At 47.5% G+C, this 23,772-nt stretch overlaps 1 protein-coding gene across 1 annotated transcript; it reads right to left on the bottom strand.

Moving 5' to 3' along the window:
- Nucleotides 1-3,585: 3,585 nt before the first annotated feature.
- Nucleotides 3,586-23,083, bottom strand: CSUI_001037 (exportin 1-like protein). The gene is made up of 15 exons (XM_068061243.1): nucleotides 20,470-23,083; nucleotides 19,234-19,519; nucleotides 18,474-18,539; nucleotides 16,982-17,746; nucleotides 15,655-16,622; nucleotides 14,476-14,782; nucleotides 12,924-13,201; nucleotides 11,555-11,939; nucleotides 10,180-10,761; nucleotides 9,071-9,634; nucleotides 8,293-8,411; nucleotides 6,814-7,041; nucleotides 5,710-5,824; nucleotides 4,981-5,106; nucleotides 3,586-4,735 (listed from the first exon to the last, which is right to left on the bottom strand). Exons 1-15 carry the CDS (start codon nucleotides 21,477-21,479, stop codon nucleotides 4,604-4,606), a joined length of 5,931 nt encoding a protein of 1,976 aa, XP_067926782.1. The 5' UTR covers nucleotides 21,480-23,083; the 3' UTR covers nucleotides 3,586-4,603.
- Between the last annotated feature and the right edge of the window lie 689 nt (nucleotides 23,084-23,772).

Below are 23,772 nucleotides of genomic sequence, written 5' to 3'. Positions count from 1 at the left end.
ATCTCGCCTAGATTGCCGCATCGCAAGCGGTGCCCGCGTCACACAGTATCCAGCTCCCATATAAAAAAGAAGGTTTGCTGAGGCGGCATCACTGACACGCACCGCCAGACGCTGTAGGCTAACTTGTGTAGCTTCCGAGTTAGCATCGGGAAGCCGAGAAACGGTGTGCGGCTGTCCAGTCGTAACATCAAATGCAGAACCTTTGTGTCGTCTCAACTGTGAAACTGCAATCTCCGTCCTCCTACTGCACCAATGAAACTTCTCCCCACATGGCTTACACTTAGCTGCACCGCCAGCGCAATATCTTTCGCCGCCGACGCCGTCTTTCTCGCCCGGCGCGTCCTCTTTCTACACAGTGATGCGCAAGTAAGTGAACCCGAGTGACCCGCCTGGAAGGCACTGCTCACTACCCCGGTCCAGCGAGCATCAAAACGTAACTCTAGGGCCGTCATTATGTCCCGTTTCTGGTGGCCTTGCAGTTTATCTCTTGGTCCTACCATGAGAAGGGCGCAAGACACATCAGCAGCACTGTGAGATCCGAGGAAGGAAAGCGACGCGACCGATTATGTATTCAGCACTCTCCTGAATATACGCACGGGCTGGATGCTGCTCGCTCTTTGGAAGCCTCCGGCTGACGAGCAGAGGCAAGCGCGTCTGTGCGGTGACAACAGCACCCGGGGAAAATCAGTCGCACCGAGGCAAAGTTAGCTTCTCGGGCTTCCCTACGCACGTAGGCCCTCATGAAAAGTATAGATGTGCTAGCCGTCAGACACTGGAGCAGCAATCCCCGGGTGCCGTAAGTTCTCTCTAAAGAACCTTCACCGTGCGCTGATCCCAGAATATGAACCTGCCGGAATATTTGTGCCGAAGCCATCACGAGATGCTGCGCATAAACCAGGAAGCTTGGCGCGCACATCTACGGACACTGAGGGTTGTGGCCGGCCTCTCTACACACGCAGAGAACGAGAACATGTATGGACAAAAAAACAAGGCGCACCAGCCGCGACAGTCAGGACAGAACGGCCACGGCCCCCCGGCGACCAAAACTGCTGACAACATAAACAAGGCCCCCCGCTGTCTGAAGTGGCCGAAGACAATCCGTCCACTTCTGGAAGATCGCAAACCACAAATAGAGTCCCCAGACGAGTATGAGCAAGGCTGCGCGTCTCCGCCACTACTTCAGCACACTGCAAGAACAACCTAGGCCCTAGGGCTGAAGTTTGCCCCGGTCCTCAGACACATATCTTTGGACCTGCTGCACAGCTATTCACAGATACGAAACCTCGACGTTCAGGAATCTTCTCTTCACCATTCACGAGAATCCAGAAGCCGCCGCCTCGAGAGGAGGACAGTGAGGCACCTTCGCGCTGCAACCCCTCGCCACGGCGGTACATCTGTAGCATGCCTTTGCAGTCAGCGTTGAGAGACTCAAGACGCGGCACAACATCGACGAGCTGGCGAGGCTCTGGCTAATACTTTTCGTTACCAGCAGCTGCCGCCCGGAGAGGACGACAGTCAGGCAGCTTCGGGCTCCAGCCCCTTGGCGCGGTAGTACATCTGTAGCACGGCTTTGCAGGCAATGTTGAGAGACTCAAGATGCCGCAAAGCACGGATGAGCTGGCGAAGGCCTGGCACTGTCCGCTTCCATCTTCCCGCCCGCGCCAGGATACGAAAAGATACTTTCAGAGTCTCCTGCAAGAGGGGAATGACTACAGATGCAACGGAGTCAAGGTAGTCTCTACTGCCTGACACAAACGCGAACGAGATGAAACTCATGGCTGTCTGGCAAATGGGGGCGTACGCTGTACACGCTCTGAGGACTTGGTCATCGTAGGCCCGGGATGAGGAGTCGGGCTGTCCAAGGAGCTCCAGGGCTCTTCTGCGGTAACGGAGTAGCGAAGAGACAATAGACTCGAACGAGTTCGCCCGCTCTGGCGAATACGTACTGACAAAGTCTTCGACAGGCTTCCAGGATGTCAGAACTGTACTTGAAAACAGATCCCTGTTCTGGGGAAACTTACTCAGTTCCGAGGCAAGAAGGATCACCGCACCGCCCGCTTCTTCGGCGCGACCAGAGAGCGCAGCAATGAGGTCGTCAAACCTTCTTCGGCTACTACTGGTCTCCTGTGTGCCTTGAGCGACCCCGGAGCCATCGGAGAGGTGCTGTGACGGGTGCCTGCCAGTGGCCGGCTCCGAGAGGCTTCTCGCGGCACCTGAAAGTCCGGAAGGACCGTTTGCTGTGACACAGAAAGCCTGGTCGTTGTGAATGAGAAAAGCTAGACAGACCAAATTCTTCACACAAAGACGACCGGCTCCCCAAAACATTTTGAGACGCTCGAACTCGTACACCGAGTGTGAGTAAGTCGCCGTCCAGCATACCTCATGAAGCAAACAGCAAAGTCTCCAGCTTCACACTACAACATGGCGCCGGAGACGCGATATGACTTAGCCGACAAGCATCTTGCCCGGTGTCACTCTGCAACCGGCATGAGGTCTGCTCACCGTCTGTAGCGGCTGGGTTTCGATGTTTGAGAAACTGGTTTGCATTCCCGAGAGGACACGCCGCCGTTTTTAGCGACGCACGAACAGCCCCCCACGATGTATTATAGCACCCCAACCAGGAGAGGCACTTTAACTCCCGGAACCTCCAGAACCTTTTACAACTAAGAAAGACTTTGAGTCTGCTTGGCATGTTTGCGATCCTGGTACAGATGCCCGTGAAGGCGTGCCCTTTCACTCCGCAGCTCGTTCCGGTACATCCACGAGGAGGGTGTAGCGTCAGCCGTAGGCGATGATCGCGCCGTTGTACCAGCACGGCGGCAACGGGCGACAGAGCGGATTCCGCCGATGTCTGGCATGGTTGTCAGAGTTGACTAGGTATGCGGTATCGGAACTAGGCATAGTGGGGCCGGGGATGATCAGGCCCTACTGATCTCAGCGGTAAAACACACCTACTGCGGTGATTGGAGCATACTTATAACGCCGGTGATGCGACTCTGTGCCGCCGCCCTGTGTGCTGCCGAGTGTAGTGCGTGCGGTGCCGCGTATCCGGTGCCGTGCTGTGAACGACCGCCGATGAGCCAACTACTGCGCGTCTCCGTTGGTAGCTCTGACACGTGTTGTGCTTCGGTGAGAGAGCGGATATGAATTACATGAGATATTGCGGCATCCCGTATCAAACTGGTATACAATGTGAGATCGCCGTCGATGGTGTCAGGCGTTACGACTTCCCTCATCGTACTGCTAGGACTGTAGCTGTTCCGATGGATTGTTGCTTAAGAGCCGTTCATTGTACTCCCTCTACGGTCATTTTTTTCGTGCAGAAGTGCCAGGGCGTCCACACTCGTGGCACCTGCAGCGTGTTACGCGCCTTGGAAGCCCTCTGGTTATAGTCGACTGATATGACCTGCTAACAGCATTTCTGTCTTACCAAGCGGTCAAGGCGTTTCCTTAGCTTGGAGCTCTGACATGAACTCCTGGGGCCCAATCCAGACTGTGTCCGCGTTTGGCACAGTGTGCCTGGATGTTGCTTCTGCTCGGACTTCTGACTTTCGCAGGCAACCGATACGAATGACTTCCCTCACTAGTCAGTATTCGCCTTCTAGCTTTCAAGGCTTCTAGCTTTCGTTCCGAAACCGGCAAACGCTTCGTTTGAGATTTGAGGCAGCCGACAGGAGATTTGATTCGCAAGACTGCGCGCCTAGTAACCGACTATAGCTAGCCGACAAACACGAGCAGTTCATGAACTAGAACCGTGCAACGCAGCGGCTGAACCGTCACAATCTCTACAGCGTCTGGCGTACCACTACCCTTCCAAACAGCGGATGCCGAGTTCCACCACAGACACACTTGAACTATTACTAGAAAGATACTCCAGTATTCCCCTTCCCCTGTCGTAGACTGCGCCCAGACGCGTAACCACTCTCTCGCCGTCTGGGAACCCGGAGTGAACGAAGCACTCTTGTTACGTGATAGACGCTAGCGACGGCATCGGCCTGAGTCGCGGGCGCCCGGAGCTGGACTGCGGCCCTTGACCGTTAGTATATGCTCTTTGAGAATGAAGTGGTAGCCTTGCTGGGGTTGCTACTGTGCTGCTGTCAGGCTGCGAGTTCACAAGGCCCCGAACCCTACGTCTCCTGACAGCGCTCATTCCTGCCGGTCACTCTTCTTCTGCTGCCACAGGTGCTCGCTGTCCGCCAGCTGGCGACAACATAGGCGGCGGATGTGTGCAGTTCCATCACAATAACCTAGGCCTGTACCAAGACCCCCGCACCGCACACGACCGCAACGGCATTTCATACGTAATCGCCCATACAGATGACAAGGGCTCAGACGCTAGTGCGGTCTGCCGCACATCACAAACTGAAACAACACAACCTGAAAATGTCTATGCTGGGGAGACATGCCTGCTCTCTGGCTGCGCGCCTCTACCCAGATGGGTGGCCATGACGAAAATGCAGACTCGAATACCGCATGGAAAAATTGACAGATCAATACACTGGACAAACTCCGAGATAGCATCCTGATGTGGTGTGTCATCTCCCCCGTATCAGAAGAAGAAATCCGCGTACTCCCAAATCACCTCGAAGGCCTGTTTCAGCTCCTAGAAAAATGAAGAAAGAAATGTGTTCCCGAGGTCGCAAGTGGCGCTCGACTGTAGCTTGGTCAGGGACGCCTGCTGCTCAGGAGGAAGATCAGCGATTTTGAACTGGACAGCAGGAGTTCTCCCATCGGCCTACAGTGAACGCATTGGATATAAACCACCAACGCAAGTCACCCAGTGATACAACACAGCAACGTAGCAAAACGCGCAGGACCAACCCCGCTTCAGGCCATGAACTGCGCGTGTAAGGCACTGGACAGATCCCAACCTCCTGTTCCCCGCGAGACAAACACTCGACCACCCTAAACTTTATATGCTGGTTAGATCCATTATATGCGTTGTCGGAATTTAGCAGACTTTGGACTACTCGCACTTACCCTCTGCAAGACTTCCCAGTTTCGCTGAAAGAAAACCATAACAAAGGCTTTGCCTTCCTTGCTGTCTTTCAGCATGATCGACGATACAAATTGCTCGAACTCCTCGTCGTTTAGTCGTACCGGAACCTGTGAAAGAAAACGGAACGACGAAGCATACTCGGAAGTCGCGCTTCTTGAGTCCAAAAAACTGATTCTCTAACAGTTACCGGATCGGCGCCCGTATGTCTGCTTCTTCTCTTGGTTACAACCAGTGCCGAGTGCTGTGTACGTAATACCGAGTACCGTATGAAGACTCGCTGCTGATCGCCCCTTAGGTTTGACAGGCGGCACGATGTATAAAACACACGGGTGTACCCTTCGAGACTTACGCACACGAAGAGACACCATTCCAAGCCCCCTGTGACATCGATATGTACACCAAGCTGATAAGCAAACCATTCCAGTGTGACGTGCGAGCCTTTGAATAGTATTGCTTGTGAAAAACAGACAAGGAGACAACACGGCTTTTCCACTCACTACACAGACGACAAGCGTCAAAAACCCGTCCTCCCATCCTTAGACAAGGCCACAGCTCGGAGAAGGGAGCTTGATCTCCTTCGCGTAGGTAAAAGTCACTTCGTAGTGACGTGTTGGAAATCCGGGTACTCAGCTACTCACTTGAAAAGAAACACTGCATGCGCAGGAGATGTGAACGGAGTTCCACTTTCGAGCACTGTGATGTTCTCTCACCTCAGTGCTTCGGAAGAAGTTGAAGGCAGCAAAGGTGTACGAACACTGCAGAAGCGAGGAGGGCTGTAGCTTGCCCCGACCGCCATCCGCAGAAGCAACTTTATCTCCGAGAATTCTGCCATTGTAACAAAACCGAAACATTTCGAAAGAAGAAAAGGTACGTAAACGATGCTCGTTTCACCGCTGCAAGATTCCCTTTTCGACCTCCATCACTATGCTGCCATAACTACCGCCAACACGCCCGGCAAGATTAAAGGATGACACTAGAGAAGTTAAAGAGATACAGACAAGAAACATGCTAAGAAAAGATGCCTTTTCCCCGGCAAAAGTCACGATCACCAGTTGAAGACGACTGCTCAAACAGAAACAATCTGAACCTGGAAAACAAAACAAAGGAAAAATTGAGAACTTTCAACACACCCTCTAATCACTTGAACTCTCTTTACGGGGCGGGTCTTGCAGAACGCCAGAGAGCAGACCCTCTCATTCATTTCCTCAGTTCTCACTCCATCCGTCTATCCCCTATGAATTTTCGAAGTGCCTTGCTTGTTCTGCTATCGACTAATGTATTTAGGCACACGCGGGTGCCCTGTGAATCCTGAATTCCTAGAGAGGCTTGCTTCATCAGAACACGCTACGTACATCTACGTTCGAAAGGAAAGACAACTTCGTAGGAATGACACCGCCTTGGATGTTGTAACAGACAGCCTCTACAGTCACTGAAATATGTGTACATACCGTTGAAGTCTCTGAAATCCGCATTCACGAAGGTGAGAGGTATATATGTAGATACACTGCAAGCTTACAACACATGGGTGCACCAAGGTACAAACAATAAGGGGACGGCACTTTCCCTTCGACCCCGGCTTTCATCATACAAATCACCATCCCCGACAATTTCAGAAGAGGATGTTTTCTAGAGAAAGTGAACCAGTCACAACAGTCAGTTAAAGAAGGAAAAGGCGTCAGAAAAAAAGCATAAAAAAGGTGCCTCTTCTCTAACGGCTTTTCTTTCTTAGTCATTCTACGATCCTATGAACTCCGCATCGTAGCAGTAGTAGTAGTAGTAGCAGAAGAAACATTAGCACGAGAGAAACAAGTTACCTGCACATGGCCTTGAGGACTTGATACGCCGTCGTCGTATAGGTAGAAACATATGTCTTCTTGGTACTGTCTACAGCTACACTCAAGAATTCTTGCATACGGGTACATCCTGTCAGCTGTTGCTGTTCACTTTGTCCAGTGTCTCTTCTCTGAAAACTGCTTGGGAGTCCTCCCTCTCCTACTGCTCCTGATGGCTTCGTACACCCAAAAGCGAGGGGATCAAAGGATCTGAGATATTTCACAGTAAACAATTCAGTCGCACACCATCAGAACTACTTCCCTAAACAAGACTTCACAGAACCACAGTCTACAGGTATGCTTTCAACTCTGAAGCATTCGGGAAAACTGATACTTCTTTTTCGTTCTGCTTGTCGCGAAAGGACTACGCATTCATATATAATATGCACTCTCTCTCTCTAAGAAGAAGATCTCTCAGTCAGATCTAGCCATCACGGCGAAACACCGTAGAAAACATAGTAGGCGAGGAGGGGAAAAGGGCACTCAGACGTCGACTGACAAAAGCGAATATTTATGTAGAAAAGACAAGAAAAGACTTTCGACACAGACCATTCCGGATCAAAGCCAACATCGACCTTCTAGTATATGTAGCCGTACAAAGACGAACGAAGGAAAAACATGCAAGCGACAAAAGAAACAGGAGAGCAAGAGAAGATTCTTCCGAAGAAAAAAGCATGACACCTTCGTGAACGGGATGAACGCGATTTTCTCCCGAGTCAACCAACCAGTCTCATGAATACATGCAATTTGCTATGTCGGCCTGGAAGAAGCTAGAAAAAGATCATAACACGCTGACAGAGAGGGGAGAGGAGAAACGGGCTTTCTTAAGAACTATCCCGGTATGAACGGGAAGAGCTGAATGAAATGTAAAAGGAGAAGGCCAGAAGAAGAGAAACAGAGTATGGGCAGCGCACTCACAATCAAGCTCAGACAGTGTAGACAGCACACGTGATGAGTCGTGTATATCCGGCTGACAGAAAAAGACTTAGGAATCTTCCATGAAAGAGCGATGACACTTCTATTGGCAAACTGAGACGGTTCTTTACATGCGCACGCCGCCATGTCTTGTCGTCTCTCGCATCAGGTTGTGAACAATGATTGTCTCCACTGACTAAGTTAATGTGCGTTCAGCACCCATCCATGTAGTCATCGTTCTGGTAACTAGCTTTCCGTGGACTAGACTCACGATACACTTGATGCCGTCACCAACACAGTTCGATGAACATCCGGTGTACCTTCTACGACGCCTCCTATGTCTCATCGAGTGAAGAGCTTCAATGAGACCCATGAAAAGTAGCGTACGTACCAACAAATGAATTACAGGACGTCGTATATACATATGTATACGAGAAAACTTCATATAAATATATATGTACAGCTGCTATACACATCACAAAGAGAAAAATCTATGCCGTCGTATGTTGGTCTTGTATAGCAAGGAGAGAAAGTGAATCTCCCTACCTCTTCTCGAAAAAGCTTCTAAGAACCCCACGAAGAATAACAGCGCAGATCTCCGCAGTGCAGGCAGGTATAGGTGAGAAAAGCTTCGTCGCTGCTTTGACGTATGTTCGTAAGACATTCTGAGAAAAGAGATGCGAGAAAAAGCAAGCACTGAAAGCATAAGAAATGATGAGGTCTCTTCTTCTAGAGCTACCCTCACCAATCCAGCAACAAAGAAACCTATTTCTTCTTCTCTCCCAGTTGTACTTTCGTTGAAAAGACGAAGAGAACTGGCGCGCTCTCATCGATGGCAACGAACATTTTGGCAGCAGACAAGACTCCATCCGTACATAGTGAAGCCGTTCTTTATCTGGATCTCTCATCTATTTCCTCCGAGACTCTAGCGCCGGGCGCTCCCCTTTCATGACAGCTACGCCGTTGTCAGTCCCTCAGTCATTGCGTCAAGATGGCTGAACTGTGAGCTAGACAAAAAAGAAGGGACTCGGTAACAAATGATGGAAAGAAGATAAATCTCCTTAAACATCGTGACACGAAGTAGACGAAGCTCATTCTCACTCCTCCATGTGAGTCTCGCCGTGTGGTCTTGATCCTTTCTTTGCATCTCAGTGACCGAGAGAGACAAACAACCTTACGAGTATCTCCGCTCTTTCTGTGTTTTCCTCCCTCATGCATGCCTCGTTGAACCGTGGATGGGGTGCATACAAGTCAGATCGATAAGGGAGGAGGAAAAATACTTAACTGGATACCGCGACGTCTTGTATAAGAGATTCTTTCTTACATGCGCTTCCATGATTGTATTAGGGTTCGGCCATCTCTGTGCTTCCAAAACAGCCCCAATAATGGTGAGAAGGGTCGCGGTCGAGGTGTAGATACCCTTGCGCATTTCATTCAAATGTGCTGCTGCTGCAGCCTCCTCATCAGTCTTCCTTCTCCCTCCTCCTGCATCTTCATCGTCTCCTGTCCCTCCTCCGCCTCCCCCTTTACCTCCGATATCATCATCGTCAATGCCGCTGCTGTTAGGCACTGCACCACCGCTGGTTCGACTAGAAGCGGAAGCAGCCGCAGTGACGGAGGAGGAAGCTGTCGTTGAACTTCCTCCATGCTGAGCGCGAGTGAGATGAAGGATCGTCTTCGCTACGTTCAGGAGAGTATCGGCAAGAGCATCTGCCGCATACACATGTAGAGTATATATATTTAATCTCCGTTCTTCATCCCGACTTGCAGAAGATCCTCCTCCCGTTCCAGACTCCAAGGCAACCTTACATCGGGTGATTTCTTCCCAGTCACGATTTAACCGCTGAACAATTTGATCCACCCCTTCGCGTAAGAAGTACTGAATCAGCTGCAAAACATCGGAGGAGGCCCATGAAAGAAAAAAAGAACGTGGGACGCTCCCAGGTCCACAGTCGTCCATGGCCGTCTATGCCTACTGAGGCTCATCAAGGCTTGGTGACCAACTTCGTGCGAATGACAGGCTCACCTCACCTTTCAAATACAAGAACACAGTCAAAAAGAGTCTCCTGGAAGTTTACCATGCTCTTGACCTATGCGTCTCATTCTCAGGCGAAATCCACCTGCAGTGTCTTGACAGCAGCATGCTGCTATTACCCACCAGCGTTCGATCTCCTCCCCCGTCCTCCTCTCATTTCGAATACCACAAACAAAGATACAACTATAGAGAGGTACTGAATCTATATCTACACATGTGCGTCATGATTTGCTACGATGCATACGTGTGGGCGGATGTATCACACCCCACAGTCAAAGCGCCTCGAAGAAACGAACTATGGAAAAGTCTCCAGTCCAGAGACCTCTGAATAAAACAGATGAAGCAAACTGCATGTGTCTTCGCACACGGAGCGTCAACCCTTAGACCTTCCTTCTCACCTGTAGAGAAGGATATGGTGGTTGAGGAGGGAGATTGACAGGGTCAAGGATAGGAAGCCATAAGTGCCGAAGCTGTTGTTCAATCTGATGAAGAGGTAAGTAAGCAATAGGCTGAAAGCAGACTTTCTGAAGGTAGACATCAAGTTTCGGTAGGAGATAAAAACCGTCTGAAACCGGTGAACAAGATCCAACTAATCGGAATAGAAAACATCGTAGATGATACACATGACGTCGTACAAGACGGGTAGGGCTTTTAGCATATGCTTGTGCTGCTGGACTTAAATCAGATGGAGTCGCCATATTACCCATCACTGTAGCCGTAGTATTACAGGCTCCTCCCCCTGTCGTACTGGAATGATCACATGCACTTGTCCCCAGACTCGATTCCGACGCCGCGTTGGTGGGAAGAGCACCGACGCTCGAAGATAGAGACGGCGCGGTAGGAGCAGGAAAGGTGAAGGCAACGGACTCAAGTAAAGCAGATGGAGTGAAAGAGAGCGGAGTATGTCGACCGTGAACAGAAAGAAATTCTTCTTCTCCCATCATTAGAAAAGGCGCATAAGCCGGCCACTGGTTTACAATCTGAGAGAGAAAGTACGAAGGGAAGAAAGAAGAGAGAAAGAAAAGCCAATGTGGACGAGAACCGCCATATGTCCTTGATGATACTTACCGGGGGAAGGCCAATTCAAGAAATTGGACGCTCGTTGCTTGCAAAGAGATGAGAAACAAGGCAGGCTTAAACCCCAGAAGAGAGAAAAAAGGGAAATCCCTCTCTCCCAACAGGGAATGATAATGGTGACGATGATGTAACAGCGTGTGTTGTCTGTTGTCTGATCCTTTGTATGATAGACAACAAGGGCGCTTCACACACCCCAGAAGACATGCACACCGCTCTCTGTCTCAGTCGGACAGATGCACGATACGGGAGGAGATAAGTAAGGCCGATGCGGAGTGAGAGAGACCCATCAATGAAGAGAACTTTCAGAAAGAGGGACTATAGTAACAGCAACGAGACCACCTGACGAAGGCTTAGGAAAAGCGACTAAACACCAAGAGGGATACAATATACACTAGGACTCCTGCGCTGTTTATGACTGCTCCTCACAAGGTCTCTACCAAGAAGGAGAATCTTCAAGAAAGATGAAGGCAAAGAAAAACATACTCCAAGAATAACCACATTCAGCTAAGAAGTAAAATTAAACCCGAGATAACACTAGGTCGAAATGCCTTCTCGCACCCGTAGGTATTTCATTCAGAATCGCTCCAACCGAAACGTATGTATGTACGACGAGTATCTACCCCTAATAGTCTTATTCCATATACTTGAATCAAGTTCCACTGAACCGATCTACCCGGGAAAGTATAGACACCTTACTTCCGGACTTGAGAGTTGTACATACATTCCTGTTAGTTCGAAGAGAACAGGAAGGAGTTCTTGCATAAGAGCTGCTAAAGGATGACGTTTTGGTAAAATGAAAGCAGAAGAAGTACATACACCGTGCCCCGCTCCTCCCACCGAAAACTGAAGAAGCTCTGCAAGAGCTTCACCAAAGAACTTCGGATTCTTCTCTAATAAAGAGTCTTGCTTCCCGATCATTACCCCCTGACTACTTTGCAGGGACGCCGAGGATGACGACGAAGACAACCCAAGAGGAGTGTCCACTAAATACCCTCCTGATCGTAGGGCTGCTGGGTCTGTCGGAATAGTTGCCCGCTTGATACAACTCTCCAAGGCAGAGAGAACACGTGCAAGAGATCTCCTAACGAAAAAAAGAAGACAATCGAAAGACGGGGAATGAAGCCCAATTGCATCGTCCAAAAAAATACCCAAGTTAGGGACGGAACAGAATCTCTCTCCGGAGAATAGAGTAGTATGTACACCTAAATACATATATATAGACAAAGAGCTATCATACGAGGCATCAAAGGAAAGTGCGGTATTTATGTATCGAGGTTCCCTTGAACTTCGGGATGTCTTACACCGATTTGGCCGTGTCTGCTTCTCTCCTATGCCTACTCGAAGGAGAAGATGAATCTAATTTCTACCGTGCTGACGGAGCAGACTTCAGGGAGACTACACCAGTTGGTCCTCCCTAGTGGGACTCAAATAGACTTCGCAGGCACCCCCGTGTTATACTACTCACATCTATTGCGCTGCCTAGCAACGCCAACAAATCAAAGAAAAACATCGAAGAACAACCAGATGTTTCTCAACGGCGTCCTCATCTGTTTAAGCTCTACAGCTCCGGCTATAAAGAAGTATGTATGCATATTAGAGGAAAATAGCCGAGAATGCGAACTAGTAAGAAGTAAATAAACAGACACCAGAGCCGTCTCTCCGAGACCAACGAAAGAAAACAACGGATCATTGAAAGACGTCGTCGTACACATATATATATATATATACGGATACCCTTCCATCTTGATTCTTACTCACTTGATTACCTCTCTCCCTACGTATAGTGTGTACGATATATACAATGTAAACCCTATACGTACTTAGATAAGCTACACGAGTGTGGATGTGACTTACCTACATATGAAGTGTAGGCGTGGAGGGTAAAGTCCCATCATACACTTTTGTATCTCTATATGCCTACACCTATGTCAGTACTTCAAGCTAGGTATACGCTTCTACGGCACGGGAGATTGTAGAGTGATAAAAGAGAAATCTCTCTGTACAGAAGGGAAAGAGAATTAAAAGGAAACAGCATAACACCACTGCAATTGAAGAAGATTACTACCTTTGTGTAGTTAGTTGATCTTCCTCTTCAGAAGTAACCGAAGCCGCCTTCGACGGATCTCGCCGGTCTCCGAAAAGAAAGAGAAGAAGATTACTACAGCAAGCTAAGATGTCTTCTCCGCCTCCTCCCCGCAGTTTTTGACTGACAAGAAGAAGAAGCTCATGAACATATGGGCGAACTAAAGGCACTGTATGCTCTTGCTGAGCTGTATACATCTGGCATGTAGCTATGAGAGAGATTAAAGACTCGACTAACAGACTTCTTTCCGTTGCTTGAAGCTGAAGACAAAGCACACATTAGATAAGTAAACGTCACACAGGGAAACACTAAACATTTTTGTCAAGTCGTCCTCACCGCAAGAACACAGAGAATCATAAAGGCCTCATACAAGTATGGCGACCAAAGCACCTGATGCCCTCTCGATCAGATGGCAATGGCACGACATGTTCTGCCAAGAGAGAAAAAGGAGAAAGAAAGAACTTCCCTTGAGACCTCATTACAGTCTCGGTCTACATACGGTACCCGGACGGCATTTGCCGGTCAATCTATGATCTTAGCTATGGGTTGTATGCCTTTGTTTCTCTCAAATCGCTCTGCTATACTGATTGACGCAAGGGCATAACGTCGAAGATACCATCCTCAAGAAGAATCAATCGAAAGCAGCAGGGACAAGCCACAAAAACCGCCTAACACATCTCCGTCTTGCGCATACTCAAAGATCGAAAGTCCCTGCCGTTAAGCATTGACTGAGTGGAGGTCAGAGTCCTCTTGGTCTACTCGTCAATAAAAGAAAAGAGGAAGGGGGGAAGTCAACAGACAGTCACCGGCATGAAAAACATCTGACGGTGAAATGACCAAGCAAGCCTCAAATCATTCTTATGTTCTTGTGAGATACTTCACAGAACAACACTTTAATTGCTGAGTCTCTTATGAAATCTCGTCAGTCGAGAAATACTCATAAAGAGTCCTTCTATCAAAGAATGTGTATGCTGACAGCTGGTGGAACTACACTGAGAATCAGAACATGTCTTCAAGTAATTCTAGACCTACGACGAGAGTGAAGATGCATGCCCTGTCAAAAAAGACACAATACATGCATCCCTACGTAGACTGGGGACGCTGTAAGGGAGACGCTATACCCGTCCTCTAAATATCTTGCAGTCACATACTTCACACGCGGGGAAACAAACTCGATCTTCATACCACATACATAAACATACATACATAACATACATACACTCCATATGGCGCACCTCTGTATGGAAGAAGCTACGCCCACACATCCACACATGTGAAGACTCCGCCTGGAAATGCTGCACATACACATATCTATCTATCTATCTTTAATCTATATGATAGGAAGATACAGATAGATAGGAAGAGGTAAATGTCTACGTGTCTCGCTGCTCATAGACTTAGAAGAACTGAAGGACTAAAAAAGAAGGTTTTTCTTCGTCTTCTGTCACGAGTTGGTAGGGGGCTCGTAAAACTACATGAAGACTGACAATGAAGAGAAAGATGAAGAAGGTTTCGTTTCCTTTGTTTTTTTCACCTGAGCTTGATGTGTTTGAAGTCTTCCTTGGACATGTTGAAGCATCATAGGAAGATACTGAGATAAGACCCCGGGACATGCCGTACATAGAGATATAAGAGTGTAGAGAGCTCGGCGACGGCAGAGATAGACTTGCTGCTCAGGAGGTAGAGGATAAACATTGAAGTTATTCTGACTGGAGGATGCTACTCCTCCACTACCAGTCCCTGAAGCTAACAATCCTTGCTGAGATCCCATCCCAGCTACAGAGCCGTCATGTGATGATGCGTTCGTTGGAGTTGTATTCGTATCGGCATCTGCTAGAATTCTAGACACAAACAAACCATTCGAAAACAGAAGAAAAAACAAAGCTTCTCTCTTCTCTCTCCTCACTTTTATCAACCGACTGGCTCTCAAGATGACCAAGGGAGAATGACATGTGAAGACATCTAACGTACAAAAGAAGTTGAAACAAAGACCTCTCCTCAGAAGATACCTAGTCCCTTTAGTCACAGAAACTAAGAGGAAATGAGATCTCCCAGTTCGTTATAAGGATTCATGCTGATACGAAGGTAATGACTATCAAGTCCTCTTGTCTACAAACATAGAGTGAGAAACAAGAGGAGATGATATATATGTGTATGTATACATGACAGCTCTAGTAAAGAAGAGACGAGATAGGGGAACTCGGAGGTGCCCCCGCGCGCATGAAGAGAAGAACTCGCAAAGGGTGGACGAAGAAGTCTTTTCTCATCACTCTGGACAAAAAGACTTTATGGAAATCTTAGAGCTGTCATTCCCCTTGTCTCCTTAATTCCATTCAGCGACACACTTCACTCTATTCTTGAGCTTGTGTTTGTGTAAATGTATTACAAAGCGTCCTTGTATCTGAGTGAAGGAAATGAAGAATGAAGGTTGTGCGGTCGCTAGAGAAAGAATCCAACTAAGAAAAGAACGGAACGGAGTCAGTGTGGAAGACACAATACGACGAGGAGAAGAGATGAGAGGAAAAGAAGCGAAAGCCCCAAAGAATATTCGAAAAGAGAAACAAATAGGTAGATATAGATAGATAGACTAAAGATAGATATATAGGACGATAGATGCATAGATAGACAGATAGATTGACAATCCGTGGCTTGATAGAGAGCTAGACGGATAGACAGACAAGAGGACAGATAGACGGGTTCGTTTTGATGATACCTTCGGAAGAGTAAATCTAAGATGACGTCAACTTTGAGACGAGGATAGTTTAAGAAGTAAGCACAACTCGAAAGAAGTTCGAGCCGCCGACATTCTAGGAGATAATCGTAGAGACAAATCATATCGAGATAGTTATTTGCATTATTGTCTTCTATTCCTATCCCTCCTTCTCCTGCACCTCTCTGAAGAAGAAGCCGATGGTAATTTATCGCCATCTGTTGATCTTGTACTGTACGCCCTGTCATAATAGCTTCTAAATCAAGTAGCTTTAGATCTAACATTCCTGTGAAGAGAACCGTCGCATCTGAGACCCATTTCTTGAGTCGGATCTCCCCTCCGTCTTCTTCTCCTCCTCCTCCTCGTATTGTAGCCTGTTGAGGTAACATCCATTCTACAGCTTTTGCTGCTGATGTTAAAGGGGAAACGCCACCACCGCCCCCTCCTCCTCCTCCTCCGTCTTCTATACTACTGCTCACCCGGTCTCCTGTCTCTCCACTACTACTAGCTCCTCCTCCTTTACTTGCAGAGGATAAAGATGAAGAAGAACTAGCTGATGATACAGACGAAGTAGATGTCGTGGTTGAGATCGCCGCGGCAAAAGTAAGAGAAGCAGACTTGAGTCTTTGAACGCATGCTTCAATGAAGGAACAAACACAATCTAAAACAAGATTCCCCGGACATACCCAAGGCTGCTGTTTCTCAGGGAGAAGAGGCAATCCCTTCATACTCATAAGAAGAAGGACGTCGGGAAGAATCAGATGTCTCTTAGCAAAAAGAGGATGTGTAAGAGAAAGATCAGAAAGAAAAAGAAGCTCAGAGATGACACGACTCGCTGAATAAGGAGACATAGCAAGACAGATCCCTAACGACATGAGACAGGACGATTTTATTCCCGCGTAACGAGGAGCAAATCCTTGAAGAGCATCTGTGCCTACTAAATCATCTTCTGCGAAACTGAATTCGGCGACCTATACAACACAGACAGCAAGCACCCATCACTACACGTATATAGAGAGACAAGGAGACAAGAGACAATGAAAGACGATAGAAAGAACAACAATGCCTACCTTAGTGAAAAGAATAACATTCATAGACGGATAAAGAAATAAAGACGATGAAGGAAAAGGAAAAGAAGCGTTAATGGAGTTGCAAGAGAAAAAACCAGCAGCAGGTATACACAGATCTAGATTTGTGTGACACATGCAGTCAACATCCGATACTTTGTATGTAGCTACCTCTCTGGCTCGACATGAGACGACATGAAACATCTTAGACGATGTACTTTCTCTTCTACATCTCCAGTGAAAGAGAAACCTTTTTGACTTACCCGTAGATACCAATTCTGAATGCATTCAGCATAGCGAGTGAGGCGTATACCCGTACATAAAGCTTGTAGTAGAGAACAACTGACAGCTCCCCCTCCTCCTGTCCTTCCTATGACAGTCTCTTCTCCTGCATTATGACCGATCATAGATACAGCTTCTCTGGCAGCAGCTGCAGGGAACTCTGTGGTAGCAAGTAAAGTAAGGACGAAATCATCTAAGAGCTTGGGAAATGTTGATATGCTATTTCCTCCAAGCAATGAGGAAGACGCTGATGATGAAGCGGATACAACAAAAGATCCTGTCTTTGTATACAACGCTTGCTCATTATTAACACCGCCTTTCTCTTTTCGTCTTTCTCCTTCTTGCTCGTCTTCTCTTCCTTTGATCCCTAACGCCGAAAGCAAGGCAGGATCACCAACCCTTAAACATCTAATGAAGAGAAGCGATAAATAACTACGGAGATCAAACCAAACGGGGAAAGTCTGTTCTCTCATTTGTTCCAAAGCTACATGCTGAGATTGTCGACAAGCTTCAACAAGTTGAGGAGAGGTCACTTGACGTAAGAGAAGATTCTCCTGCTGGGCTTTCAACAGCCGTTCTTGATTTGTATGCGCAGATGGAGTAACACATAAGGCAAATTTCTTAATTAAAGCTGTCGAAGCGGCTGCACCACATGTCGCGATCTTCATCGATGGATGAGCTAGAATGGGAATGATCGCCATATGCCATAATAAGGATAGGGTGGTCGGATCTAATCGCTTCAAGAGCTGAAGAAAAGAAAGAAGAGACCGAAACACAAAGAAACGATCTCCCTACAGTCAAAAAACCAGCTGGGAACTCAAGACAAACAGACAAACAGGTATGTGTGTAGATGTACGTATATACGTATTTATGTATAGTTATGTATGCATGTAGGTATTCCTTCACATGAAGGAGAGTTGACAGCTGTCTCCATAGAGAGGAGACTCCCCAAGGCTTTAGAACAACTTACTTACTCTCTACTCTTTGCGGTCCTTTTTCAGCGTCAAGTGTGAGAAACGCACGCTCTTCAGAGTGGATCTGCCATACCTTGTTGAGTATTTATAGACTCGCTGATTGTTTCTCTGCCTACCTATGCTATACAGACGTATAGACATATATATATATATGCATTCAAATATATATACATATATTGCATGCATATCGCTCTTGTTGCAAATGAAGAATGCTCTCAAGACGAAGAAGAGAGAAGGTAAGACTACGAAGCTACCAACTATGCGACACACGCTCCGCTGTTATATCTCTATCTTTGATCTATCTCTCTACCTTGGGTGTATCTATCTGTCTGTCTATCTATCTATCTTGAATCAGCCTACCCAGCTATCTTTTCATACAGGTGCACTGTATGTAGACAAGTCGAAAGAGAAGGCTAGATCCGAATTGCGACCACCCACTAGTCTATCAAGAGAAAGAAAGAGAACTATAAACAGCCGTCACTGAAGAAGAACATCATACCTGGTCAGCGCATGATTCACACAAGTGCTTAACAATGTCAGCAACAGAAAGATCAAGTTCGAATGCCTGTATACGGAGAAGAAAGAAGAAAGAACAAAAAAGAGACTATGATGATGAAAATGAAACCCCGCTCGTTATTAGACCTCATCCTGTCTTCTATCAACCAAGCATATCCATACACTCAAGCATCACCATGTGTTGATCCAAAGAACTTTGACTCACACATCTCGTTGCTCTTCATCAGGTATACCTATGTATGTACATATGTATATATACATGTCCATACAGAAACATACATTGTATAAGTTCTTCTCCAGAAGTAGCCTTCTTCTAGATCCACATCGGTTCAACTCATCGACACCGAATGCAGAGACATCACTCATACCTACATGATGTATGAAGGAGTAAGCAAAAAGGAAAAGAATAGGTATTAGAGACAGCCGCGCTCCTTCGCGTATCATACATATGTACACATATACTGACTCAGCATGAATACATATACAACGAAGAACACAAAGACAGGCAGTATGATTAGAATATATGCCCCAACCCTGGCCTCCTTGAACGAGTGAAGGAACACCTTAAGCCAAAAAAAGAAACATCATCATGAGCAAAGAATGGAAGAGAGGCCTGCCTAAGACAAGGAATACGCCGCAGATCTACATAGTATGTGAAGAGATGAACACATGCACTAGCAGCTGAAACTCATCCATTTGAGCTCGAGCAGAAGAAAGAGAAAGAGGAGTCTTTCTTTCCTTACCTCAGGATCAACTTCAAAGTGGTTTGAAGCAGCATCGGCCATCGAGGCTCCGGCAAGGAAGATAATGCAATGAATGAAGGCTGTTAAATCTTCTATAGGGACAGAGTCAATAGCCATCTTTTTACTTTTCTTCTTCGCTAGACCAGAGCACAAGAGATCAAAGGTCTGTAGAACTTGAAGCTTACACCCGTCAAAATAGCCGCCTCCCCTAACTTCCCTCACTAAATGTAGCAAGATATTCTGTTGTCGGAGAAGTAGAGAGACCTCGACAACTCCAGCCATTTCTCTGCAGCGACACGGAGAAACACAGACCGATGACATAGAAAGCAAATCTGTGAGAGAGAAACAAAGTCAACATGTCTCTTTTTCCCAAGGAACATCATCACGACGCATGCAGAGAAGATAGAAAGACTATACCTGATGCTACTTCCCCCGCATTCTGACTTTTGCAACATATACATACGTTGGAGTACTTCACACTAACAATGTTCGCATAGATACCAAAGGCAAGGAGACACGAAAACTCTGTTCTGTCGGTTTGCTGTACACTAGGATGTATCATCTTCCCTGCATGCGAATGGCTATGAATCTACTGGCCAAGAAAACAGGCTGTTGTGAGAGATGGTCGAAGTCCAAACCTCCTGCTCTCGTTACTTTCACTCAGTCTAAACCCACGCACGAGTCACGACGTATCATCCCTCGCTTAAAGAAGGACTTTTCTTTTAGAGCAGCAACATTCTGTGCGCTCAGGAAATCTCCTGTCGCATGTGGATGGCTACCAGTGACTTGAGCCAACAGATAGATACGGAAAGAATATAGAGGAGTCTCAAAAAGCGCGCCCTTTCAAGTGAAGAACCTTCGTTGGACAACCATACTACCAGGCTTCGAGATGCAAGTACATAGAAGTCGCGAAAGCCCAGTGAAAGCATATACGAAGAGAGTTATAGATGGGACTGTGTGAACCTAGAAGATGCACATCCTTTCGCTCACGACCCAAGCGATGGAGATACCTTGTGTAACTACGTCACTGCCTTAAGAGACTTTCTGTCTACCTTATTTACACAGTCATCATACCACTACTATACCTACTAGTACCGTTCCATCTATTCTGAATGGCCCGCCCCCCTGTTCTTCTCCTTATATGTTGAATATCCCTCGCACGCATCTCTTTGGAAAGAATTCCTTTCTTTTTTCTTGACTTTACGTACGTCCTTCTAGTTTCATGAGCCCGCCTACCTGATGACTTCTACACTGAGGGTTCGGAGATGACGTACGTGAGGATGAGCGTTGAAAACGCCTCCTCCAGTGAACTCCGCAAGAGATTCAAGGACAAGGCCAACGGATGCCTCAATACCTTGAGCAATCTGAAGTCTCCTTCTTAAAGGAAGCTGTCCTCTATTCTCTTCTTTAGCTTCCTGGGAAAGTTCTCTTATCAGTCCCAGTAGAATGCATGCAGCAGCAAAAGCCTGGTCATCATTCTGAGACTCGGATGACATAGACGTGATTCCAGTGTTTCCCTCTCCTTTTGAAGAAGAAATTGCTGATGTATCTTGTCTGGCTTGCTGTTGTTGTCGTCCTTCCGCCATGGAAATACTTGAGGCCTTAGCTTTGAGACAAAGTAAAACCCCTGGCCACCGTTGGGGCCATTCTCTCTGACAGATAGCATTAAGAACTTGGGCGCATTTCATACGGGATGCGTGTGTCTTGAAACTGATTCCCGCTGTCTCTCTGGCGAGCTGTTTCTTCAAGAACTCTATGGTCTCATTCACATTTGAACCAACATAAAGTCCTTCTGTATCGGCCGCTTGCGCTAGGGCAGGACCAACAACTACAGAAAGGACAGATCGTTTCAAAGCCATCTTTTGTGCATCTGTCCATTTACTTTCCCAGTTTTCTTGAATACCTTGAAGGAGAAGACTTAAACCGACAAACTGAGCTGCTGAAGCAAATTCAGCTTTCTGAAGCTCATACTGTGTCAGAAGTGTCGCCCTGTCGACTAATACCTGCTGCTGTTGAGCTGGATCCAAAGCACCTTGAATGAGGAGAGGAAAGATAGAAGACTGAGAGATGGAGAGAGGAGGAAAAGGAGGCTGAGCTGTTAAAAGCCATTGGACGATTTCCTCGAAAGCTGGAGAAGACGTTGTAGATAAGAGAAACTCCGTGGCACTATAACTGCCCTCTTGAGAAGATGCTACAGCATTCACCACCTGCTGCTGAAGAGACGGGCCTGCACCCGGGTCCGCCATAGTGGAATGAGAGAAGGGAAAAAATGAAGGGTGCGGGAGAACTGAAGCGGACTGACTGAACCCGCAGCCAACAACAAACGGGGGGGTGACTGAAGAACGAAAGGCTCACTAGTAATTTCAAAAGACACAGATGTAGGAAGACGGCTGGAGGCCTCTTTCCTGCTTGTTGTCACGCCTAGGTGGTCATCAGTTCCGCAAAGATCTGAGGAGACACAACTACTAGGCGGATGGCGCAGCAGAACGAGCGGTGAGATACTTACACGGTGGAGGCGAGAAAACTATGAGAAAAGAACAGAATAAGAAAGAGACAAAAGAGAATCCCGAAAAAAGGGTATTCACCAAAAAAGGGATGGACGGAAAGAAGAATGAAAGACAATTTATCATGATAATTCAAGTGAGATTCTCTCGCGGAAGAAAGGTCAAAATGCTAAAACAAATGGAATGCCAACCAGCCGGAGAATCGCGATTAAGACAAGGGGACGGAAGCGACCAAGAACGGAGGGAAAAAGCGAGATCGCCCGTTCTATACACTATAGGAACCCCGTGAGGGAGGCAGACGACCTCTCTGTGACGCCCTATCTCTCTCTTCTTGTGCAGAAATGCCGCACGGAAGGAAACGAAATAAGCTTCATTTGCAGGTCGCCTGCTTTCTACACGGTGTCTCCACAGTTTCGAGACACCTCGGAGGTGTGGTCATGAAGAGATGTCTGTCTATGGTGAAGTAGTCCTCAAGCATACTGCGAAACGACGGGCAAAAAAGCAAGCGTGATTCCTTTTTTAGAGATTGACCTGTGCAAGAGGAATACTGGCATTTCGCATGCCTTCAGCAAGACAAAAGCCGCGTCCTTCATAGGATGACGCAAATGAGTTGAAAAGAGAAAAACAAGCTAAATTCAAATACAAAGTAAAAGACCCAAACTACGTATGCTGTCAACGCTCTCGACCTCGATCCCCGCCGCCTGTTCAGATAATTCACACTGCAGGGGCTGCTTCCGCAAGCAAAGAAAGGAAGAAATCAAAAAGGGCTGAGATCAAGAGAAGATCTGCCACGCAGCTGAAGTGAGAGAAGAGAAACTCGGTACCTCCCAGGAATTACGAACCCTAGGCCCAAGCACACGACGAGACGGAAACAGGGGGGTGGGAGACAGGGAAATTAAGGGGGGTCGAGACGCCTGTGGACGAGAAAAACAATTGAGGGACGGACGGCGTAGCAGCGGAAACAATATAAACAAAAGTCGACAAGAGAGTTGGGCGAGAACAGGCGAAGTCAAACATACAAGAAAGCAGACGTGCATGTAACAAGGAGGAGAGTCATTTGATGGGGAGCGTGGGAAAACTGGTAGGTTGTTTGACGTTACTCAGCTGCCGTACCCCTGACACTTTTGTCAACAAATCAAGCTCCAGTCAAACGAGCACGGTACAATTCGGCTTCCCCTTCAAACGCTCGACAGAGCAAGTCTGCTTGCTTGCGGAAGGAGAGGAAAACTATTCTTTCGAAGGTCACCCTCCATAAAGGACTCTGCCACTCTAGCTTAAAATGCACCAGTCCAACCAGAGCATTCACCTGGTTCGATTCGCCTTACTTGGCAAGACACAAATGTGGCGAGCTTTGCGCTGCATCGGAGGAAACTACTCAAGCGTTTAACACTCCGGGCTCCTCTTCTGAGAAAGCGTGCAAACGCCCAGTAAAATCCGCTGAGCATGTGCGAAGTTGCTCCCGCGGGTGGGTGACCCGCCCCGGGAAGAGACAACAGCCCCGAAACAGAAGCGGGGGTCATTCATTACTAGATCATCTGCACGTCTTGGGAATGATCGTACACACTCCCCGGCGCACTACAACAGAGCCAGTCTGCGAACACGAAAACAGATGCGTCAACCTAGTAACATCTCGTGCCAGGGTCCCCGGAGTTACTTCCGTTGTCTCGGGCGCCTCCGCCTCCTTCCGTCGACAGGATAGTTGTTCGACGTGTGATCGTGCTGTCTCCCCCAAGGGCGACGTCCTGACAGTAAGCTGGCGTTTCACTGTGCTGACTTTCCGTGGTGGTTACGTGCCGAGTGACCCTTATTCTCAGAGGGAGAAGACGACACAGCAGAGGCTAGAACCTCTTCTTTCCGTTGGGCCCAGTGAGGGGAAGATTGTTCTGTTGCTGCCTCTCTTCAGCACTAGTACAGGTTGTGCAGCGTTCCGGCGTATCCAAGAACAAGACCCCTTCTAAAATTCGCTAGCAACGACAGGGCGAATGCAAGAAAGATGCTAACTCTGAGCAGATGTGTATGTGTAGCGTGGCACCTA

The sequence above is a fragment of the Cystoisospora suis genome, assembly GCF_002600585.1.
Source record: "Cystoisospora suis strain Wien I chromosome Unknown contig_418, whole genome shotgun sequence".
NCBI classification, from domain to species: domain Eukaryota; phylum Apicomplexa; class Conoidasida; order Eucoccidiorida; family Sarcocystidae; genus Cystoisospora; species Cystoisospora suis.
The sequence above is the reverse complement of the archived record's forward strand: the minus strand, read 5'-3'. Positions and strand labels throughout refer to the sequence as shown.

Bases quoted from the DNA above. Each gene is read 5' to 3' on its own strand.
- CSUI_001037 (XM_068061243.1), bottom strand. From the start codon at position 21,479: ATGGCGGACCCGGGTGCAGGCCCGTCTCTTCAGCAGCAGGTGGTGAAT. The intron at 13,202-14,475 runs GTGAAAAAAACA...CTTTGTCTTCAG, and splicing joins TTCAAACACATCAAGCTCAG to CTTCAAGCAACGGAAAGAAG. The intron at 11,940-12,923 runs GTAGTAATCTTC...TTTTTTCGTTAG, and splicing joins GATCAACTAACTACACAAAG to GAGATCTCTTGCACGTGTTC.